The following is a 16,757-nucleotide window of genomic DNA, read 5'->3' on the forward strand; positions in this document are numbered from 1 at the left end:
AAGAATATATGTACAAACCCACTGAACCATGAAAGATGATGGATAGACATTTGAGTGAAACAGAGCTGACTCATTCTTAAAGCCACATTTTTACATCAAGGTTCCTCAGAAGGCCACCCTGCATCCTCTCTTCAGTTATGCTAAGCAGCCACAGAAAGGTAGACAAAGGAGGAAATCAGCTAATTAGATTAAATGCAAATAATGATGAAAAGATACCAAGTTGATTGGTTTTCATAGCGTGCTTAGGCCACCACAGTCACTCCCTAAACAAAAAGCTGAATTACACATTTACTCCTATTTACTCTGGAGAACAGCTTTACCCCTTTTAATTGTGCAGAAGCAGCATTGTGGCCAGCAGCCTGCTCCCAGACAATCTGCTCCTCTCAGTCTGACAGCCAGTGAGGAATTGCAATTCTTCTTCCTAGACTGCAGCTGCTTGTCACTGTCCCAGCACTGTGCCAGCAGTGACTGCTTGTCACTGTCCCAGCTCTGCACACCTGCTCTGAAGGGGAGTACAATTCCACAGGCACCAGAGTCCTCCTCTGTGACCAGGATGCTTCTAAACTGCCAGTAGGGATCTACATCACACACACTTTCCTGCAAGAGCTCTTAATTCTTTGCAGTTTTATCCAACATCTCTCTCTTAAGACAACCAGAGACCAGGTTCATCACATCCTGTCTCTTATGCCAACATCTCCATCTGACCTGATTTCCAGTTAGAAATCCAGGGCCATTTAATAATATCAATCAAAATAATAATTAAAATAGTGCTTAAGGCAATGCCTACTGAAAGTTCAACTTTGCTACTCCAGTCATGAAAGGAGGAGACTGGAAATGATACAATAGTGGTGAGATTTGTAGCATTTGTATAACTGATAAGACCAAAGGAGAAGGAGTGATGGTTGTATCTCAGTCATCTGACTGTGACACAGCAAGTGCCAATGGCAATCATGGAGAAATCAGTCCTAAAGCAGTGAGCCCTACCACTGAGGAGACACCGAGTTAGAAGCTCCCAGGATGATTTTCTTTCTCACAGTTATCCAGCAGCAACATCCATCACAAAAGTAACAAAATCCCATCTTATGGGACAGTCATTGATTGAGTCAAAGACACTTCTCACAGAAATAAAGCTCAAAAACAAAGATGCTCTTTATCTGTTCCAGGCCAACAAAATCAGGTCCTCCATATTAATGTAGCCCAAATATGTGACTTATCAATGGATCATACTCCTTTTGTTTTTGTACTTTTTAACGGTTTTTTTTATATTTTTCAAGTCATGTTTGAAGGGTTGAAGTTTCTCTGGGTTTCATTTTCTTGTTTCAAAACAAGTAACAGAACACATCCAGTATAAGTAGCTCTGCAACTGCATAATGCAAGCTCTGTGAATTCAAGTGTTGCAAAATAAAACTACTAAGGCATTAAGAATTTTTTTAAATTCCAAGATTTTTGCTTGCTTGCATTTAACAACAATGGCAAGTAATCAAGAATCTGATCTGCAAGAATCAGATCTTTTTCCATAGATAAAATATGCTCATAAAAAATACTTTTGGTGATGATAGCAACATTTAAGACAACAGAGAATGAATGAAAATTGACATTACAAAAGGCACGCTTCTTCTCAAGAGAGACTAGTGGCATACAATCAGCATTTCCAAGAAGGTCCAAGCAGCCAGGTTCAGGAAGTGACTTTTGTATCTGGGACAGTGATGGGAACAACGGGTGGACATCCCTGCATGAAAAGCATATTTGTTTCTTTTGCACAGGAACTTTGCACTCCCTAAAAAACCTCCATAGAAGTATTGTGGCTTGGGAAGGACAATGGAAGAGAGAGACCCTCCCTAGCATTTAATCTGTCACCATTACTCACAAACAGAGAGAGCAGAACTGGCTCATAGTAACACAAAATCTTCTTAATCAAAGTGAGGAACGACCACAACACATCTCTGTAACCACAACACATCTCTGTACTTGCTTATAACTGGTAAACTGAAACTGGACCCCAAGCAAGACCATGACTGCAGGCTGAGTGAGTGACTTGCCTTCTCTGCTATCAAACTATATGGGAAAGCTGCAAAAAAGTGCATAGAAGGAATATAAGGATGGATTTTGCTGTTGCTTACACCCTTTTTGCTCATTCACAAGCACTGGTAACAGAAAGCAAGTATGTCTGGTTGATTGCAGGGAGCAATGACATGTTCTGCAGGCCCTGCAGACAAACAGCACTGAGAAGCTGCAGAGAACAGCTCTGCCCTTACTATCAAGAATCTTGTTAATGCTTCCTAGAACAGTGAAACCCATAGTATGAGGTGTCACACAAAACTCCCCAATCCTACAGAGAAGGGGCTGAAGGGTTTAGGAAAACAAAGATTCTGGCTGTTTTCTCCTCAGTTCGGCTTTACCAGTCCACCCTTGCATCATGCAGGTCACTCACTACTCGCTTCCTTTCCTCAGAAATGTTAGGGAACCTCCAAAATCTCCCACGGGAAGGTTGGTGTCTGTCTGCTGCTGCTCTGGCTTTTTGCATGAATCTCACATGCCACCTCCTCATCTCCACAGTCACATGGAATCCATTCACATGTCAATCCATTCACTTCCTCACTGGCTTAAGCTCACGTTCTCTGCACACAGAGGTCACGAGTGGGATGCCTGTCTTGTCACAACACCACAGAGTGTTTTCCTTTAGATAAGGCAGTTTCATGAAGATGTCCCTGCTCATTGCAGGCGAGTCTGACTGGATGACCTTTAAAGGTCCCTTCCAACCCAAATACTTCTATGACTCAAAGAAAATATGGAAAGGGCAAATTTTTGATGGTGGGTGCATTAGGTAATGATAAACACCTTTTAGCCTAAAATTCCCTCCACATTTTTATAATCTTCACATTAAAACTATTTTAGAGTAAGTCATGCCTATTTGTCAACATTACCAAAGCAAAGTATTTCATTAATTCTGCTCTGAATTTTTATTATAATTTTATTCTGATGGGGGAAATAATTTCAGAAGTCCTCACGTAACTAAAAATTGTAGAAAAAAATTCAAGGATTTGTCTTCCTTAACACACTTAAACAACTTAAATAGAATAAATCCACCAGATTGCTCAATAAGTAGCTTATTACACATGTCCATAGGAATGTACCAAAACTTAGGAAAAAAGCCAGCATTAGAAGCAAAATTTCAGTGAAGTGATGAGTGCTGAAGACTACTGTACAAAAGTAGGAATTTTTTTCCTGTGGGTTTTTTTTTTAATCTACTGCCTATAGTGTAAAACACTACAGTATTTTATAGACTCCATCAACATGAGACTGTGAATAAAATTTAAACAACCAAACATAATGTTAGCATTATGAAAGGTCAATTCTTAAGTGATAACTATTTACAATTTGCGTCAGAGACTGCAAAAGCAAGGTTAGTACTAGATACGCAAATTCTGCTGAATTTTAATTTGCATGTTGGTTTTTTTCTTAATTCCAGGAACGGGTTTGCACAGAGGCAGAGCAACTATTAATAGTGTCAGAAACAGGGGGGAAGAAAAACAGCCCACCTTTTCTCTAAGGTAATTCATGATGAAGACCTCAGTCATAATAAGATACAACTGAATGTGACCTGAATTTTCAGGAGGGCACATGCTAAATTCTTGAATTGTGATACCAGCATAATTCAGCAGGTATATAGAGGCTTCCAGGTTCTTATAGAAATGTAAAAAAACCATCTATAATTGTCAATTAATTGTACAGAGGCAGCTGTGGAAGAGCTGACACTGCCCAACAATGGAACAAATCGGCAGCCCGTATCATTGTTAATTTTAGACTTAAAAAATTCTGCCATGTTTTCTAGACCTGAAGTCACAAGATTCCATGAAGTTACTGCTTTTGCAAAAGCAAAATGAAATAGTAAAAAAAAGAACTTAAAAAAAAAAATCAGTGGGATCCTTCACAACAAAAGCCCCAGCTGCCTGGTCAGGGAATGGCACGAGAGCAGCAGCTGAGGACCCAGTAGGTGAGACCTCGTACAGACTCAGCAGTCAGATGTGACATTTGAATGAAAGTCTGTTTCTCCTTTGTGACTGCAAATGCAGAGTCCCACACAGACAGACTGTGGTGGACAGGGGCAGATTGCAATTGGCACCAGCTGTATTTGTGCAGATAATGGCCATGTTTAGAAAAACCCCCATGTTTCATTAACACCGCCTTACTAAACGCCCTCCACCATCTACACTGGCTTCCTTATCATGGTGGTGCAGACTTCAGCCAGGCAGAAGTAACCCAGCCATATCAGTACCTCTCAATCTGAGTTAATATACCCAAACCAGACTGTAGAGCCCCAGTCCTATACTTCTCCCTGAAAACAAACAAACAAAATCTGTTGAGGTTTGACTTTTAGCTTTGCAAGGGATGTTGGTCAATCTGAGTCTTGCAATTGCCACATAGAAATCAAAACTCTGCCCTCCTTTGTAAAACAAGGCATTTTGCAGATGAAAAGTACTACAATTAGATAGTATTATAGAAACAAAAATCTGTCTATTACTTGCTAGATTTCTTGCTTTGTCTCAAGACATCAAGAACCATGCACTGTCATCTACTCACAGCCCAGAAAGTTTAATCTCCTTCCACAGAAGATGAAAACAACTTCATAAATGCATTATTCTAAACACAAGTCTTCGGTTTTAAGCAATTTCTTCCAAACATTTCTCAGCCAATGGGTGATTGTCCTGAACCATGAAGGTTTGAAGACTAAACCCCTACCTCTTTTTCACTTGCTTGCCCAATTTAACTGGGGTTTTGACATTTGTAATCAGCAGGGGGTTTCACCAATTTGCATGAACTCACTAAAACAGGTACCAGGAAAAAACAGAACTTAACAAGAAAGGATAGGAACATTCTTTCAAAGCCAAACCAGCATCAAAATTTTGCATCAAAAGGTCTACAGCCTGACAACAAATGAGCAACCTCCCAAATCAGAAAACACTATGGAGCACCAACCAAGGCTGTTGAACTGAACTCATACTTTTAAATTATTTCAATTGCTGTACTCCAGTTTGCCTTGCAGAGCATGAACTTCAGAGTTTTGGGGTGTTATTTTTGCAAACTGAGTCATGGCAAGTGAGCAGCTGAATCAGCAAAGTCTGAGTCTGTTGTGCTGAAAAGAATTTAAAAACACTGAAATTCTTGCTCAACTTTGCACGAAAAAAAGATTTCACCTTAAGTTTTCAAGTCCTGAAACTCAAAAGATTATCTGATATACTCTACTTCAAAAGAAGATACTGGGCTAGATGGACCTTAGGCAAACTCAGTGCCATTATTCTTATGTGAAAAAACAAAGTACTACTAAATGAGATAAAGAGATCAAATGCAACAAAAAAAATGAACTGATCTTTGTGTATTTTTAAAGCCCTCAGCCTCTGAGGCAAAAGGGTTCTTGTGAGCTGTGCCAAATCCTTAACAAACTGAGAGAGAGGAGAAACTTTGGGAATCTCTGAAGGGTCTTTCACTCACCTTGCAGGAGAAGTACAACAGCACGGCTATGTGTCCAGAGAAGGTGCTTGCTCACCAGCAAACACAGTGAAAGCAAACCAGAGATCATCCAGCTTACTGTTTTGTGAACTGAAAATAGAGGATGCCTATCAATGACTGACAGAACCAGCATGGTTTCTACCTTGCTCAGATAAAATGAAAGACAAGATGGTGATGAGCAGGTGGGGAGCAAATACCAGCAGTGCTGGTACTGATGGACATTGCCCATTCTTGCAGTTAGGCAGATTTTATTAGGATTTGGATTAATTTTCCCCACTTTGTACATCCAGCCAGGGAAGCTGAACCTTTACTACAGTTCACCTTCCTTCTTTCATGTAAAGATTCTCCACTTGTAGCTAAGAAATCTGAAAACTACAGAGCTCAGCATCATTCACCTTTGACAGTTTAGTGAGGTGCAAGGCCACAGCCTGTAGCTGGAGGTACCAGAAGGGGAAATTATTTTCCTTCCCCTCTCCAATGCCAACCTCCTTAGTTTAAAAAGAAAAAAAAAATCGCCAATAAACAAAAAACCAAGGAAAGCAAAACCAACAGAAAATCAGAACCAAAAAAGAACCCACCCTTTATCCAATATATTATTATGCTTTCCCCAGTCCTCACTAGGCTTCAAATCCAAATCATGCTTTGTAACACTGAATATTCTTTTTAGCTTGTAGCTTCACAGTGCTTAAACATCCACAGTTACAGCACTTTGTACTGTACCTACAGGAACAGGAGAAACAGCTTTCATGAAAGTCAAGGTTGCTACTACTGTGATCTCTTTTTCAGTATCTTTGCATCGACTGAGTTTTTCAGAATTTAAAAGAAAAAAACAAAACCACAACAAAAAGCCTCCTGGCTCATTTCAGCATAAGTAGTGTCTGCTCTTGCATCTAAATTACTGGCATCTGTCCATGTTCTCCTTATTTCCTAGGATGGGTGAAAAAGCTTAGTTTTGGGGTGGTCACAGTATGTCGTCCCTCTTATCAGAGTAAAAGACGTTAAGAAGAGTAAAAAATTTAGCTAATCCACACAGGATCTTTTTTTTTTTTTTTTTTTTTGTTGGTTGGGTTTTTTTTCCCCAGCACCTCTGAAGCCTTTGAATCAAAGCAAACTGACCTGAGGGGTTAGAATAGAAAAAGTTAAAAATGGGCAGCTTGCTGCTAGCTGCTTCTGCTAAAGTTTCCTCTACTTCAGCACAAGCTAGATGGACTCAGTGCTTTAAACAAAGTCACATCTGAAAGTGTCTCTGGCCACAGTCAAAAGACCCACATTGTCTTGACTTCAGCTTCTGAAGTAGATACTGCTCTGGATCAAAGGACCAGCAAAGCAACACAGAAGGGGATGCAGAAGACAACAGAGAGTGTTTTGCAGGAAATCATGCTAACACCTTGTGAGTTCAGTATAAGGCTCTTGGGTTCTTCAGCACACTGAATTTACCTATTTATTATTAGTACAGACCACATCCTAAAATTGAGGGGGAAAAAGCAAAACAGCTTAAAAGAAAACATGTAAAGTGTATGCAGGATCCAGACCCATCTCTCAGAGTTTAAAGTCTTCCAGGAAGCCTCGATGGTACAGCAGTGTTTCAAACATCCAGAAAAAGAATTTAACATGGAAGACTCAAGAAAAGACTTTCTTCTGCACAGTTTCTATGTTATTCCATTTCTGCTTGCTGTGAAAAGAGCAACCAACACTTTTAGCAAACAGAAGAAAGATCTAAAGCTCAGCAACAGGCAAGGCATGAGGAAGGTTAGAAGCAAGTTATCACTTTCTTTTTCTTCCTTCTCCTCATCCTATGCTTTGGACAGCCCCTTCACCCGTAGCACAGGAACAAAACCAGATCCCACAGCCACAAGACACAACAGCAGTTCACCCTCTCCCAGGGCAAGTGCTTTGGACAGTGCTATTGGACCAGCCCACAGCCAGGGCAGACATCTGGCTAAATTTAGACTAGGGATCCATAAAGAGTGTTCACTCTGTACACCTGACCAAGGGGAACTTGAGAAAAGGAACCTCTGAATGAAATTGGAAAGAAAGGAGACAGGCATAAGCAGGCTGGATGCACAGGCATCTTCATCCAACTTGCAAACTGCCAATGGGTAGGTGGAAGGATTGGAGATCAACTCCATTTTGACAAATAAAGACATATTGAAGGAAATTTTTTCAGTTTCTCTACACATAAGAATTCCCTACTGTGAGAGGAAGAACCAGCAAGAGTTCAGGAAGAATTAAACAGGAAAGAGGTAAGAATTTCTTAGCAACAGCATCAGAGGGATGAGTTGCTAGGCATCTGTCCACTCTGACCCAGATCTGTGCTCTGGCCCACATTTACAAACACTGAAAATGCTCAGTTAATATTAGTATAGAAGCATGAGCCCTACAGAAGCCCTAAGTTTAATAAAATAGTGCATATACTTACAGTGAAAAACAAAACAGGAAAAGCCTTTCAGATGATAGATATTGCCTAGATATTCCTACTGAATTTGCACTGATATTCAACACATCCACTCTACTTAACAAATGCACCTCCAGTTGGAGTTTCAAACTCAATTCTCAATTTTTATAAGGGTGCCGGTTTTTTCCCATCTCTTGTCTACCAAAAGATTCTAAAAGGCTAAATTACGATCATGCAGCTGTAAGCACAACACCAGAGTGCAAGACAACTGTCTTACCACGATGCTGGCACAGGGTCTGCTATCAAACTGTGCTGGGGAGTCTCAGGAACAAGTCTGTGCTTCCCAGTCCAACTCTATGGAGTTAAATGTGGGACCTTCCTAAGACCCTGGCTTTGGAGCTCTGCATATACTTGTCTCCTGAGGGACAGGTGTGTGTGCTAAAGCCCAAAACAGGAGTTCTTAAATATATCCCAATTTCCTTGGCCACACCATATATCCTAGTGAAAGGGGATTGCATTACCTGAAACAAGCTCTGGTTTTGTGAAATGGCTTGAGGTAACACAGACCTTCAACATTTCCCCCAGAGCAGGGAAGGTCACTACTCCCATAATTGATAACGTAACAAGCAACAGGAAATATCTTCTGAAAAGGGATTTTTAAACATACACAATTTATGCAGCAAAAGCATAAGAAAGATCCTTGTGATGTAGTTTTCCAACATTTTTCCATTCAGCCCATGACATCAAGTTCTAGGATAATCTATTTCTGCCTAGTTTTGCCTTCTCATTGAAGGAGAACCACCAAAGCAGACCCCATTCTTTTGCAGTTTCCAGTTTCTTCTGTCACACGAGCTCCCAGCCAGGACTTTGAGGTTAAGTGCTATGCCTTTAAGTCCCAGTCTGCAAGACAACTTTCTTGCCACTCAGTAATTTCTATCAAAAAGAGATGCTGTAGCACCTGGACCAAGTTATTCAGGAGCTGGTTGCCCTTCCACATCCTTGCTAAATCTTCTGTGTTACCCTGCACCTCTTAAAATGTCTCTAAATAAGTTAAAAGAGAGATAAGAAAGTAAGTGAGAGGGCACAAAACAGCCTCAGAGCACAAATACACACTTTGTGTTGGCTGTGGACAGTGAAAGTGATAACTGGCTTACGTACAGCAATGATGGCTTTGGTTACTGCTAACAAGTTTCCCAATAGTAAACACTGGAAAAACTTGCCCAGGAAAGAATGGAGTCTTCATCACAAGAAATCTTGAAGGCTAGGTTAAAGAAACACATTGAGAATGTTTAAGATACAAATGATGTTGCCTCAGCATAGAGAGAAATAGGGCTAGATCATCTCTTACAAACCTTTCACCATGTATTTGTTAAAATGTTGTCACCTTCTCATTCTGTACAATCACAGCATCACCTCCTTCAGAGCACACTGCTAACCACAGGATTATCCTTCTGTAATTGTCATTTCTGAACACCTGACACACATCTGTCAGGTGGATAGCGCTTGCTGTCCAGGCAGAAGGATTATTTCTAGTCACTCCTGCAAGTATTCAAACTGTGCAAACAAAAAATGAGTATTTCACCCAAAAACCGCAAAAGAAAACAACAGGCACTGTGAAGCTCCCAAAGAGATTGATAGCAGGAGATTGGAGAGCTGTCTGCACCAGAAAATTACAAAAGGCACAGAGAGTCTAAAGGAGGACAAGGTCAAGTCTCAATCCTGTCATTCAGGGACTAGAAAATATTGACTAACACTAAGATAGTTACATTATGAAAGAGCCTCATACATAAGTTAAGAAACAGAATTCAGCTATACAGCGCACAGCCAGTTCTTGTTCTTCTATTTGCTCATTCATCCCAAATAATCACATCTAAAGGCTTTCATTCATGCACAGACAGGATTATAGACTAAGTTTACAAACCCCCACTTCAGAGCTGAAAAAAAAAATCTGTGCTAAGCTGAGCCACTACAGCTACTCCATGGGTAGATTTCAAAGGGCATCCTCCTACAGAATTGCAAGCATCTGCCTACCTTCCAGAGGGGATCAGTGATCAGTGTAAAACTTCTGGTTTTTATTAATTACAACCAAATACCATACTTGTACTGTCTGCCAAAATCAGAAAACACTGCACTCATTACTCAGCTCCTGTGTAAGAAAAGAACTTGCAAATTCCCAAGGAGATGCACCAGGAAAGATTTGAGGACCCACAGTTTCAGCATTAAGAATATTCCTTCTTGCCAGGCCTTCAGGAGGCAGCTAGCTCCGCCAGAGGGACCATCCTGCTGAACTCCAGCACTTGGAATAGTTCATACAACTACACCACAGATATCAGCCAGAGGTCTGACCATGCTTTCACACCTTGCCTTTTAAAAACAAATTGAAACGAGGCCCACCAGTGCCTTGCCTACTGGGTCAAAGTGAGCCAGGTAACTCCCTATGGCTCCTCTTCTCTTACTCATTTTCCCTCAGTCAGAAGGTTTAATTCTGATTACATTTCCACTTCAGACATGGCTGAACTCTATTTGAGGACAGGTTAAAATAACTGACCTGCCTGAGGCTGCAAAGGAGGAAATGCCACACTGTCCTGTTTTGTATCACAGCCCCAGCAGGACTCCATGCCAAGGCTAGGAAACCTGAGGTAAGTCCCAGGCATGTGGTGTGGGCACAGTGCCCCAGTGTGGGCACAGGCAGGGCAGAACACTCAGCTGCAGCACCTGCAGACACATCCTTGGTAAAGCAGCAGCAACTGGCAACAGGTTCCTCCTAGAGCTGTCCTCTGGTCCTTTGTCACAGGGACCTCCCTTCTGCATAGTCAAATAACATCTCCAGCAGTGTTTCCATGTAGGTAGAAGAGGATTAGGAATCAGGGCCACAATTTTCAGCTCTTTTCTGTAGACAGGAGACCACTTCACTGAAAGCAGTAAATAGACAAGTATGCTAAAGCTATCTAGAGCACTACTTGAAAAACTTTAAACCCATTCTTTCCACATTGTTATTGTTATTGTTATTCTTAGAACTAATCAGATACATGTTTATAATTCTTGATGCAAAGCCCTTCTGCTAGTAATATTACACAGTTATGGTGAGAAGTGAAGTCTCACAGATCACACTGTGTTTTCACAAGTACGATGTAAAGAAGTTAGAGTGAGAACCAGGAGTTCCACTGCCCTCACAGCACTAACTGCCATACAGCTGTAACAGCACTGAGCTTAAACAATACATGAATAGTACTGTCATTCTGCACACTCCAAGCCACAAAACCCATCAGTTAAAAACTGATTCTGTTTCATCCTTTACTTTCAAGGCCTAACTCTGAGGTAATTAATACTTGATAATTAATTGCATGCAGAGTACATTCCAGGTTCTACATAGGGATGGTGCCAAGAAATAAAAAAATCTGGAATCCAGGAATCTGGATTCCAAGAATCAAGCCTGTCTAGGTACGGAACACACAGCCCTCAGACCCTGGAACTGACATTTGAGGTCGAATTTAAGAGCAGAACTGCTCTGTCCTGGATGAGCCACATTTGTCTCCTTTGAAAGCCCATCAAACATGCCAGACACATAGCAGACATGAAGTGGGTGGTGCTCTTTTACAGCCTCTTCTCCAGTGATAGCACTGGTCCTCACCAGAAGAAATAGCCAGGATCTTGCACTGGCCATCTCAGAAAAGGGTGGCACCTCCAGTATATGGTCAGCTCAACATAGCTGCTTCATTTTTCTTTGTACAGATCTTCATAACAGAGAAAATAAACAAGACATTAACAAGAATAACTCCTCATCCACAGAGACTTTACAATCGCATTTCTCTCTTAATATAAATGCTTATAATTCTCTCATCCTTTTTTTACTTCTCAAACACACAGAGCAAGAATTTAATCTTTAAAGAATCATTTTAATAATGTCAGACAAAATTCCAAGAAATCACAGATTATGAAAATGCTTGATTTTATCACCTTCTGTTGTTTAAATATCATGGAATAAATACCATGGAATTTGCATGACTGACACCAAAATCACAAGAATCAAAAAGAAGATTCTGTCTGCAAAAAGTCAAATGTACTGTGCATCTTTGCAAATATCAATCACTTACAAAGACCATCAATTTACTGGAACAAAAGAATTGATGTGAATTAATGACTAAAAGAGAAATAAAATTCTTTAACTTAAAGCATTCCACTTCCAAGGTGCTGGCCTATGAAAAGCAGGTACACCATGACCAATAGGGGAAAAAAAGAAATGAAATAAACAAACAAACCAGAAAAAAACCAACTCAAACCAAAAAGAATAAAGAAAAAATTCATCATTTTTAATCACATTCTGCAGGCAGGGTTAGTCAGAGGTTGTGGTTCCACCAAAGCAGCCTAAATTTCACACGTCTTTGTACTTATCAATTTACTTTAAGTCTTCAGAGACAGCAATAGGGAAGCAGTAAATTGGCTTTCCAAGAGGGGACAGATGCAGACTCCATTTTACTGCTGTTTGGACCAGCTGGCATTTGAATGCTCTCTTCCACAGTTTTTCTCACTGGTCCTATAAGAAATCAACTGAAATTTTCTGAAAGTCACTTGCATTAAAAAATGAGGTCCACTCAATGCTGACAGTAAGCCAAATGAAACTAAAATGATGTTGATACTCTAATAAAGTGATTAGGGAAGCTGAAAGTGTCTTGTCTACTGGCAGCTCTGACTTACCAGTCCACTTAAGTGAAACCAGCAAGGTAGTGGGGGCTGCACACCTTTTGTAGGCTCCTCTCTCCAGTTGCAAAACATGGTGAAAAATAAAAGCATAGGAAGGTTACTGCAGTGTAAGTGGAGTACAAGGACTACATTTTTACTAGGCTGATGAAAACATTATCTTCCAGTTGAGTTCAATTTCACAGTCCAAGGCAAATTTCAAAGCTCCAGCTTTTATTTTTAAAAAGAAATTCAATATTTAAATGAGAGATTTTTAAAAAATATATATCTTTGAAGGATTTAAGAAGTTGCCTCAACTAAACAACTTCCTTTTTTTGAAGACCCTGTGTTACACAGTATGGTTTTAGGGAAAGAGAAGCAAAGGACCGAGGGTGGAAGATAAAGAAATACTCGAATCATTATAGATGCTTCGTCCACATCTCTCTAACAAAGAGTGGGGGTTTATCAGTTTCATGCAGCAGGGTTGCATTGATATTAGGTTCATCGACAAATTCTACTTCGCACGCCTGGGCGCTGCAAGGAGAGCGCTCCAGCTCCAACACCGTTATGTTGTTTGGCGCCGAGGCAACAAGCACATTCCTTGGAACATAAAGGGTCAGCTGAGGACCACGGGCTGGCCAGTAGCGACCAAGATTAAAGCCATTGATCCAAATTTGTCCCTGTTAAGAGAGAAAGAAAAAATAACAACATTTTAATAAGCTGTCAGAGGTGAAATGACAAAATAGACTTAAGCGTAACATTCTTGATATAGTAACTGAACTCCCTTCACCTTTCACTTTGATTGAGCACAAGCACAGAAAATCTGTACAAGAAAATGCTAATGACAGTCAAAAGAACCTAAATTCCCTGAGCAGTTAAAGCCATTGCTAATATTTAAAAAGAAAGTGGTAAAATACTGTAGTAATTCCAAATATGACAATAACTAGAAAAACAACTGCAAGCTCCTTGCACTGATTTTTGCCCCAAGTTTAAGAACAGAACAAATCCAAAAACTATTTGCTTGAAGCTAATTGTTAAAAGGAGAATGAAGTCACAGAAGAAAAAAGCAGATCATAAGGCTCTTATGGTTCTCTGTACAAGTATAAGACTGCACCAACCACCTTGGTAGTCCCTCCTCTGTGATTTCAAGGGAAGATACAGCTTGTCTAGACACGTGAAATTCAGAGCTCTCTTTTACTTGTAATAGCTTGGTCGCCAAAAGTACTTGTGAAATCACACTGCAATAAAGTACTGTTGTAGTTACACACAATCATTAAAAGCCTTGAGATCTCCTAGTATTATTTTAAGTACAATGAAATTGTGGCATACAAATTTTTAAACTTGCTTTTTATAGTTGAGGTGGTCAGAACTCCTAACTCAAAATACTGTACTAAAATCACAAATACCTTAAATTCAAAAGATTAAAATAAATGGGCAAGGAAAAAAGTTAAAAAGTCAAAACATTAATTTCTATATAGAGACACTGAAGTGACATAAATGCAGATTTTTCCCAAAGTCCATAAATTGGCAGGCTGCAGAATGTTTAGTAAAACTGTAAACTGATTCCTACAGAGCTGAGCTGAGTCTTGGTTCTTAAGCAACACAGAGGGAGGATATACTTCTGATTTGCATAAACAATTTGCTTTTACTCCTCCAAAGTGTCCTTTCACAGTATATCAAGCAAGAGTTTAGTGTCAAGAAGAGGGATGGAAACAGATAACTGCATCCATGTTTTTCCCTCTTGCTTTGGCCTTTGATAATTAAAACACAGAGGAGAACCAGACTCATGGCATAAAAAAATTGTCTGAATCAGTGGAAGGTAGGACTTTTACTGCAATCACTGATTTCTAAAGCTGTCTGGGATAGCTGAAATCAGAATATTTTAACACAATTTACAGAAGCACAAATGTAATATAACAAGTATTGCCATTCAAGCTGTTTAAGTGGTATTTTTCTAGTGTTTCTTTTTTCAGGTATTTATGAAAATAAATTTTATGAAACTTACAAGAGAAACTTTATAAGGAGTTAGTAACATACAAATGCAGTTGAGTTATTTCACCTCTGTATCCACTTCCGTGGTATAAGATCCTATCTTGCACTGTTCTGCCAAGGTGTTAATAAACCTTGACCTCAAATGCTTTTTTTAAAAAATCAAGTTTATCTTTATTCAAACTCAATACTTTCTGTAGTAGGTTTAGAAGAAAACATGGTATGAATGCAAGCTCCCCACACACAAGATGGTTGAGTGAGTGTACCCACTAGACAGTGGCTCTCCTCTCACAGAGAATGACAGTAACCTGTGGGAAGTAGGTGTTTAGTGTGGGAATCAACTGCACTAGAGTTCTGATGCAGGAGATATGATCAGAAAGGTCTCTGTTTCTGATCTGAATCAGTCACTGGCTGTAGCTGCTTTTTCCAGTAAAGCTAAGAACTTAAACTCCAAACCGTCTTTATTAACACTGCAGTTTCTAAAGACTCCACAGTCAGGAATTTGCATGTACCAAACAAGCAAATTATGACATTATATCTTCTAATAAATATGCCCTAGACAAAATAAAAGAGGGAGGAACTTCATCTTCACTAGCAAGATTTCCTTTAGCAGGGACAGCAAATATAGCCCATAATTCCACAGAAAACAAGAACAGTTCTGACTCCAAATCCTCCTTTCTTTTGAAGAAATAAAAGGTCCAATAAATCTAAATATTCACTCAGTGGCATTATGCTTAAGGTTATCATGATTCCTCATGTGAGGATGGAGTAAGTTCTATTACTACTGAAGGATTTAAAAAGCATTGAAGGCAAGAAGCTACAACATAGGGCATGACTGTTAATACTGCACCTTTCCTTCCAGGCTGTCCCTCATGCTATATTCCTTGCATTTGCAAAGGCAGAACCACCATCAGGACTTTCAGTTTTCTTGATGGGTGCTACTTCTGTGGTTTTTCAACTACTCAGGTGAATTTTAACCCCTGTTAAGAATCCCACTCCACACTTAAGCAATTTACACAGTGCCATGCAAGGAACTAAGGCCCACATACAGTGACTGGAATTTATACCTATCTACCTAAAAGGCATTTATTTGCTCATTTGTAAAGTTATCTGAAAGTCTCAGTTTCCAGGTATCTTACTTAAAACTCTCGTCCAATCCATATAAAACTTGAAGGATAAATTCAACAGCCAAGCTTAAGTTCATCTGGAATCTCTCCCCAGGACTGCTTTACAGGGTATACAAACTACATAAAACAGAGGTTTCTATAGATCAGAGGAAAAGATTTCCACCAGTACCTAAGAATTCTTGGACTACCTTGCCATTTTAAATATGCCAGTTTGCCAACTGGCAGGTACGGCCACCTCGCTTCCTGAAGATTTATGACTGATAGGGTGACAGAATTTACTAAAAAGGTCTAAGATTCCAGTTGCCATGAAAAAAAAGCTATTTTTTCAATTTTATTCAGCAACTGTGTGACATGCATATATATAGGAAGAGGGACCAAGTCAGACTTCCTCATCTAAGCTTAGTGTCAGCAACACCAAGAGCATGCAATGAATCACAGACTTCTGCATATTGTGAAGTGCTTTAACTACTACAATACTGAAAGTGGAGACAGATCAAAAGCAGCTCTTTCTCCTACTTTATTTTAATAGCAGTAAATTAATTGTTTCAGAAAAGAACATTTTGCTGCCTAACACTGGCACTTCCCTAAAGCCTGGACTTAAACACTTAGGCTTTCAAGAGAGTAGCACTTCAGTGCACACACTGTTCCCTGTGCCTCCCACCAGGAGCAGCTGAGCTGCTCCTCACCCATCCAGCATGCTGGTGGTTTCAGACATGGCACTGTGAAAACACACTCCTTCCTGCTCTAGCTACACTCCAACCCTGTGAGAAATTCCCTTTGGCAAAGATCTGCCCACAAGCCTCTCACAGCAGCACTCCCTGATCCATTCAGTCCAGGCACAGGTAACCTTCTCCATGCATTAGATCCATACCTGTGGCATACCACCAGCCAGCGTCCAACACTCTTTATGCTTTGCAACAGGATCCATAGTTCCTAACACAGCACCTCAAATATGATCCAAAAACCCCTTCACAATCAAATGCAACACTTCTAAACAGCCTGACAGTTAATCTTTCTCACTGTTGAAAAACTTGGGTGGATTGGTTCAGTTGTTTTGGTTT

At 40.0% G+C, this 16,757-nt stretch overlaps 1 protein-coding gene across 1 annotated transcript in view; it reads right to left on the minus strand.

Annotated features, from left to right (window-relative positions):
* Window positions 1–11,887: 11,887 nt before the first annotated feature.
* Window positions 11,888–16,757, minus strand: part of GLB1 (galactosidase beta 1) — a 40,830-nt gene continuing 35,960 nt past the window's right edge. Inside the window, exon 16 of the mRNA XM_084221088.1 lies at window positions 11,888–13,260. Coding sequence (XP_084077214.1) covers window positions 13,000–13,260 — 261 coding nt within the window. The 3' untranslated portion in view covers window positions 11,888–12,999. The remainder of the gene's footprint in view (window positions 13,261–16,757) is intronic.

The sequence above is a fragment of the Fringilla coelebs genome (assembly GCF_963513975.1).
Source record: "Fringilla coelebs genome assembly, chromosome: 1".
In the NCBI taxonomy this organism is placed as follows: Eukaryota; Metazoa; Chordata; class Aves; order Passeriformes; family Fringillidae; genus Fringilla; species Fringilla coelebs.